Source organism: Esox lucius, chromosome 12, assembly GCF_011004845.1.
Source record: "Esox lucius isolate fEsoLuc1 chromosome 12, fEsoLuc1.pri, whole genome shotgun sequence".
Classification (NCBI taxonomy): Eukaryota; Metazoa; Chordata; class Actinopteri; order Esociformes; family Esocidae; genus Esox; species Esox lucius.
In genome coordinates this window covers 23,711,834-23,720,004 of record NC_047580.1, presented here as the reverse complement: position 1 = coordinate 23,720,004, position 8,171 = coordinate 23,711,834, and the positions used below count along the sequence as shown (strand labels likewise).

Genomic DNA, 8,171 nt, shown 5'->3' with positions numbered 1-8,171 from the left:
TGTGTTTTTATAGACTGACACAGAAAGGCCTATAAAGGTCACCAAGATCCGGAGCGTTAGGAGAAGAATGACATCCTAACAAATGCATGCACTGACGGGCTTCAAGATTCTTGGTTCCAAGGATCTATTTGTTTTGCGTCTTGATTTGCATGTTGAAATGTCGGTCTGTGAGCCAGTTTAGCAGGTTGACACAAACGCAAATATTGAATTTGTATGGCTTTCGTACTCTTTTGAGACAGGTGTCGCCTGTAGGCTGTTGTGATTAGGGTTTGCCTTGCTTTACACTGCCGCCCAGTGGAGAATAAGATCATTTTAAACAGGGACGGGGCAGATAGCAGGCTCAGCTAGAAGATATGACCCCTGTGGTGATTCATTGCTTTTCATTTTAACCTTTCCACAGTTCAGTATGTAATGTAACATAAAACTACACTTTGCAATACCTAACTGGCTACCTACCTAACAGACTTTAGAAATATTGCGAAAGCGCAGTAGGGTGCATGCTCGTTTAATAGCCTACAATAGTTGAGGGAATAAATATCATATTATGTTTTTCCATGTTCTTCTCTAATCATCAAAAAACAACAAACAGGAGATTTCCAACATTGTCACTATTCGGGTCAATGCCATTAACAAGGCTAAGTAGGAAGTTAATGGAATAGTCCCAATCATCTGATATGATGTGCGTGCAATGTGATTCGACATGGTATTTACAATGTAGTAACAGAGTACATTATTACAGAGCATATACAGTGTAAATAGCTGTAGAACTATGTTGTACATTAGAGTTATAGATACACTGTAGTTCACCTGCCTATTGCAGTGAGGAAAGTAGACTACGAGTAGAAATATGTTGGTTTAAATATGAGCAAATTTTAAGAACGAATACTGATAGTTGTATATTGAAACAATGTAGATTTGCTCCGGTGATTTACCTATTCAGCAGAGTAACATTCGGTGAAATCCCATCGGATGTTGCAGTCAATGATAAAGCTGCTGACATTGACAGATCAAAACGACAGACTTGTGGACTATGGTATCATGGTGCTTGTAGTTCTCTTTCCAATAAACTCTCATTTCTACGGGAGCGATTCCGGGTTTACAAGAACTACATATTTGTCTACTCCGTTTGAGCGCTCAGTCTTAGGGCAAGACGGTTTTTGTTTTCATTGGCTGGTACTGCGAGTGTTTTAGAGAGGTGGCCATAACATCGTTGGTTTCTTTATAATTTGATATTGTCAAGAAGTTGACAGCCGCAAGTATGCAAGCGGAATCGGGTATAGTTCCCGACTTTGAGGTTGGTGAAGAGTTTCAAGAGGAACCAAAAACGTATTACGAATTGAAGAGTCAGCCTTTGAAAAAAAACAGGTCAGTGATTTGGCCTATGTGTACTGCTATTTCCTACGATAAAAAGTTTTTTTATTACAGCCATGTTGTCAAAAGTTATAATAATTGTTGATTTTTTTTTTTTTTGCGGGTTGGATATAATTACGTTACATTTTTTTCCACATTTGACGGACTTTCGTGAGGATCAGCACGGTAGGATGTGGGCTAATCATATCGCAGCTGGTCCAATGGAATTGTTTGCGTTTCATTCCTTATAGCTCTTGTACTGCACATTTAGTTATGCAACACTTGGGTGGTGTCTTGTCAATATGCAACTTCAAATATTAGCGTTAAGTTTGTTTGTTCGTTGATTTTTAACAGCCAGACCAGTGTCTTATATAGTGTTTGTCTTGGTTTTAATGTCTGTAGACATAATGCATTTTATTTTGGAAGAGAAATGTCGTTGCCATGTAAGTGACATCACAATGTCAAGAAGTGTCTAGGTAAATATTTTTATGTGTCACTATATTCACTAGCTTAACTCATCAGTATGTGCATCAGTTGTAGGCATCCGTGAATTATGAAAAGGCTATTATTGATTTTAGGAACAGTTCGGTATGTACTGTAAGGGATGTATGGTTCATTTCGAGTTCACAATGAAAACATTCCCAACATTAAATATTTTCGCATCATGACCCTACCCCGTACAGTTAAAAATGGTCACTCTCCCTTATAAAAAATGAATTACGACCAAAACTGTAGGAGATATTTGTTTATAAACATGGATATCAACTGGACTTCTAGCTTGATTAATGTCACAGCTTATGCCACACGGCTGGGCCGAAGAATTCAGGGTTCGTCAACCACCGTGGTCCAGCTCGCTCTACCTGCCTGTTTCATTACACTATTATCAGAATTATCTGTCAGGCCGAGGTCTGTTTTTCAACATGCAGATGCTGTATTTTTAACTATAACAGAGTTGTACAAACCTTAAATGCAAATTGCGTTAAAGCTGTTATTGCGTTAAAGCTGTAATGTATTGGACCATTTATGTGTGTGACCAAAAATATATTTTACTGCATTGGTAACTGGTTTATAATAGCAACACCCTGGGGGTTAGTACAGGCTAATATACCACGGCTTAGGGCTTTATCCCAAGTTTCATCATTCCTAAGGCCTAAAGCTGTGTTATATTAGTCATATACCACATCAACCATGCACATCATATAACCATGTATACATGACCAGTTGAGCAGAGTTGGTGTTGGTAGTCATATCAAGTATTCAGCTGTCTGATGCCTTTTAGATAGAAACTCAGAGCCCATAGTACAATACCCTATGTTTTGGTAAAGTCCCTTTCTACAGTAGCTTTCAGTAGGTGAATAAACAGCTCATGGCTGGTGGTCCTTAAAAATGTTGCAGGCTTTCATCCAGCATCATTCTGGATGGATGTCCTGGATGGGGGAGCGCAACCCCAATTGATGCTCTCCCAGTGTTTCCCAATCCTGGTCCTCAGGACCCAAAGGGGTGCATTTTTTTGTTTTTGCCCAAGCACTCACACACCTGATTAAAATGAAAGACCTGGTGATTGGTTGATTACGTCACTCAAGTTTGTAAGTGGTAGGGCTACATTTAAAACAGGTGTGTGAGTGCTAGGGCAAAAACAAAAATGTGCACACCTTTGGGTCCCGAGGACCAGGATTGGGAAACACTGCGATCTAGGCCATCACCCCCTGAAGTTCGCATACCAGGCTGTAAAGAAGAGTTAGGATAGGCAGAGGAATAGCTGCTCAAGTCAGAAAGGCCAAACCCCAGTAAAGTTTCCTGAACATCTGGGCCTGCTGGGGGTATAGGCTTTTGTGGCCACACTATATAAAAGAACTTGGGAGAATGTTGAACCACAACAGAGAGGGCATCAGTAACAAACTGCCAGACTGGCCCGCTATTGTACCTTTCTAGGTATAATATTCTGTCGATATACAAATCACATTTTCATACTGTTTACACTTTCAGCCTAAAACAGTATTGTACTGAATGCAACTCATTTGAAAACAATGTGCTTATTTATTGCAGTGTGGGGTAGGCTAGTGTGTATGGCATCATTGCACTGTCCCAAAACTAACGATCACTAGGGGAGTTTTTTGGGTTACGTCTCATGTCCTCACTGTGAAGTAGGTAATGTAGGGAAAAACACAAGACACTCCCCTGTGCCCAATAAAAACAACACTCTCCAAAATAAAAATGTAAAACCAATTAGACAACTCTCCCCTATTTTATACCAGCTTTATTAATAATGGACAGAATTTTAACTGTCCCTTATTAATAAAGACCTAGTAAGAGAATCTAAATAACATATTTCCGATGAGAAATATTGTAGGGCTACTTTCCACTGCACAGTACCTTATTTACGTAAACCCGGGAAAATATATAGACATTTTCTGAACAGTTTACACTTTACCTATTAGTGTGCCATTTGCATTGATATGTTGTTCTCCGTCCCCAGCGCTGAACAAAGAGCAGGGAGCTGAGTCAGGTCTGTTAGCTGGACGTGACCTTTCACCCCTCTGTTGCCTGGGGTCCAGGCCTTTGCTGAATTGTTGGTTATGTATCTCTGTGTACAATTAAAATGAACTAATAACTGGGAATGTTCTATTCTCAAGACATTTAAATCCTTATACCTTAATATGGCATTCTGTGTAAGGGCATAGTTTATAGGGATGCCTACTGTGACGCTTGTTTGACTGAGACAAGCATTGCATTGAGTGGTGGTCTAAAATGCCTGTCAACGCTGTGTATATGCCTATTGCCAGGAAGTTGTTAAAAGCAATGTTGTCTTTTTTTTGTCTGGTAATTCTGTATCACTTCATTATTGTGCTTAGTGGTGAAGACATGTGACCGTAACAGAAGTTCCCAAAGATAGAGAAGTTGTGTGTGTCTTCCATGCAGTCTAAACATGACAGTGCTCTTCTGTGTGCAGATTTCCAACAGCGTATTTGTGTTGGACCCAATCATCTTTTGACCATTTTGAATCTTGGCTTATTGTGGAACTAAGTTATACATCATAATACTCATAGTTTTACTTGGTGTATCAACACGTAGGGACAGAATACCGAATACAAATCATTTTGCCATGAAGTATTGGTTTTTCCTATTTCAAAAATTAATTACTTTTTTTATTGTTTTAAACACAATTCTGTTTCAGTTTGTTACATTCCTTTGTTACAAATTTATGACCTGAATTGTATTTTCTTTTATTTAGATCATTATTCTGGACCCTCATAGCAATATAAATAAAATGGCTAGCCAGTCTCTGGTTATGTTTTAAGTTGTGATTTATTGTACATTTATTTTTTGTGACTTCTGTGTGAATCTCCAATTGTCTGAAATGCATGAATTAATTCAATTTCTAGCTTTTCCTCAGCACGTGAGAATGGACCAATAAAAGTAGTGCATTCCTATTGCCTACGACAGAAGGCCAAACATTCAGGGCAGTCATTTTCACATCGCTTATCTGACAGGACATACATGCATTGTTGCTACATTACCTTTTTTACTGACAGACCTTAGTTCAGTTTCTTGCTATATCAGAAAGATTTTCAAACAGAAAGCCCAACAATCCCTTTCAGACTCAGGGCTAGAGCCAGAGCTGTTTGTGCTTAATATAGACATGACACAGACGATGAAACTTGTCTCCTATGTGGTGTAAATTAGCTCTACAAATTTAGAAATGGATATGACACCTCAAATGCAAAGCGGCCTGGTGTTGTCAGTTCCCAGGACATTTAAAGGGGAACAGATACAAATGTATAGAATAAATAAAGACATTCTGTTAAAGCAAAAATACTTTTCTTGGGAAGCTCATCCTGTTGAGAGATAAGGCATAGATTTTGTGTATTCTGTCCATATGTGTTGACATGCAATAATTTGTGTATTTGTTAGAATTAAAGGTGATTCTGATTGTGATATACATTTAATGTGATGAACATACCAGTGGGCTCACACATGCAGAGGGAAGTTGACATAAATATTAGGCTATATGCTGTCACCTCAACTTTAACTATATAGCCTTTCATTTCTGTTTTATAAAAAAATGGGCTGATCTAATCTGAGGTGTAAGGATAGTCTCAAATACCACCTGTTCAGTCTATCTTTGAAGGCAATGATACAGACTGATATGCGGGTGGCCAGGTGGGTGGGGAGAGTTCTAGATTTTGGGAATCGTGTTGCTGTAGCCTTGGTCAGTTATCTTCCCAGTCTGCTATAGACATTTCTATATCTAGTTCCATGTCTCATTTTGCCTTGATCACATATGTTGAGAACAGGTTAACAGATTTAAACGCTTCATAGATGAGACACACACCTCCCTGAAGTGGAGGACTTAATGCACCCATTACACATAAGAGTTTGCTATTTCAAATGCAGAGGTTTTTTGAAACTTGTAGGTATCTGAAAAGATTTATAAGTTTTCCTCAGTCAAGCAAAGGAGGCAAATATTACTTATTTGTATAGAATCAATGGAATTAATCTCCCGTTCTCCCTGTCATTAATAATTATGGTTAGAGGAGGCAAAATAGATTTCTCCGCTGTCTGGAACAAACATTAAATGATCTGAGGTCAAATTGAGCTTAATTTGCTTCAAGACACAGACTGTGTCATGAAAGCCATGTATAGTGGCTTTATGATGATAATGGGACTTCTCCAGGCTGTCAAGACAAGATGCATACGGTTTATTTCTGCATTCAAAAAGTGTTTGCGCATTCCAAGAATGACTTCGTTGTTGTGTAGTGAAAATGGGTCTATAAGACAAGCAGATATGTGTTCTCCAAAGACAGTCTACTGTATGTGCCCAAAAGCAATGGTTTTATCGACTCCCTCTAACCCCATTTGACCTGGAAGTCTAATATAATATCAAAGAGCATATCATGCCGGGATTGACGCCATCGTCTGGCAAAAAGCCACATCTAAACATGGTCATTGAAATACATATAGGGCAAAGTTTACCTGGTGGCATCAAATGGAAAGGTTTACGCACAGAAAGGACATACTGTATAATTCAGGAACACTGTGCTATTCAGTTCCTGGGAGTTATCACACGCCAAAGAGGGAGGCCAGGACCGGGTTGTGCCTCTGGATCCAGAATGAGGATCCGATGGGTTCTGAGTGACACAGACAGGTGCTGGAGTGAGATACTAGCCAACCCATTGGTTGCGTAATCATTATGACTACATCTTTACTCCCACCGATCCAGACACTTTACTGGACAGAGGTTCCAGAACACATGCAAGCCAAAGTCCTTATGTTTTATGTCAGAAAAATCCAGTGTTAACCTAGAATGTTCTAGTATATATCAATTATAGGACCTTCGGACTTGAGGCTGAAATTTACATTTATAACATTTTTCTGTATAGTAGCAGACTGTTGAATGCATTGAGGCTGTCAAGGAAAATTTGAGGAGCATGTCACTAGTGAGGCGTGACTTTTGACCTAGCTAGACACTACATAATTGTATTTCCGATTGTGTTTCAGTGAGAGCTACACAAATTGTTTAAATTCATCATATTGTTTCAGTTCTTCTTTTGATATAAAAACACTTTTGGCCTATTTTGCGGTATCCCAAAGTATATCTGATTGTAATAAACAAATGACTGTTCATGTGGGTGAAGGGGTGGGCCCTAGTCCATCCTGTCAGCAAATTAGGGCTGTGTATATTACCTTCAAATGTCATTTCTATCACCCAGATGATCAACCTGTGGATTTCAAGTGTCAAAGGATGCTCAAGTAAAAAAACGTAATTGTGTTATGGCCTTTGAGTGGAGTGGAATTCAAGACACTGCCTCTCAGTTCACCTGTGTCATTGCGACCAGGTATTTGAAACGGCATGGTCACAGCCGGTGGATGTCAGACAGAGTCATAGTTGTTGTCCAGGAAATATATGGGCGAGATGTATCGGTCTTCGACTCTCCTGAGTCTGCAGTGCCGTTTGTTCATTGAGGCAAGGCTTGTCCTGATGATCCTGATCGAATTGTGATCATTCTTTAACTCTTTCAAGATGGTAGTGGTCCTCAGTGATGCTGCCATGGTAACGTTAGTCCTCTTGGGGATGAATAATCAGGACCACCATTCTGCATGAAGCAGCAGTGATATTATCTGAATGCTGCCTACGCCATGAAGGATTTTCAGCATTTAAAAGTTTTCTTAAAAACACCTAAATCCCTTTTGTTTGGCTGAACACTGGCATTGTTGGCTCATTGGCTCATAGCAACCATATTGTTTTAGCTCGACTGATGGAAAGTATAGTGTTTAAAGAAGCGGGCACATGGATGCAACATACAATGTTTTATGGGGATCGGACCCATTTTCCAAGTTTTAGTACGGAACGTTATTATAAATTTATTATACAGACATATACATACTTTATTAAAATGTAATATGAATAAACATTGGAATTTCTTCTCAACGTTTATCGGGAATGTTGTGAAGTGCGCAAAGGAGTAGAGAATGAGCTAATTCTGGGGAAATGTCTATGTAGCATTGATGGTGACGCAGTGGGTACAGTTCTGAAACCTGGAAAAGCTTCTGGCCACTTAAATCTTTTCCTGTTGTTGCTGTTGTTTTTTCTCGTTCTTAAGAGTGCCGTCCCACACAGAAAGGGGAAGGCAGGCTGGACTGAAGTAGGCCATGCTACTGTAAACAAGTGAAGAGACTCATGAATGGCATGAAATGTAATTACAGAAATAGGACCCGACAAGTTCAAATTATCGCAGCTGGTCCTTCCCATCCCGTAACTATGACAACAAAACCCCCATTATCTCTTGTGATAGTTAGCAACTTGCTGTTTTGATTTTATG

The 8,171-nt window shown here is 39.3% G+C and overlaps 1 protein-coding gene across 2 annotated transcripts in view; it reads left to right on the top strand.

Moving 5' to 3' along the window:
* Positions 1 to 1,150: 1,150 nt before the first annotated feature.
* LOC105013726 (microphthalmia-associated transcription factor) overlaps positions 1,151 to 8,171 on the top strand; it is a 30,686-nt gene continuing 23,665 nt past the window's right edge. For both annotated transcript variants that reach the window (XM_010875468.5, XM_010875467.5), the window contains exon 1: positions 1,151 to 1,365. In XM_010875468.5, the coding sequence (XP_010873770.1) occupies positions 1,259 to 1,365 (107 nt within the window). In that variant the 5' untranslated portion in view covers positions 1,151 to 1,258. The remainder of the gene's footprint in view (positions 1,366 to 8,171) is intronic.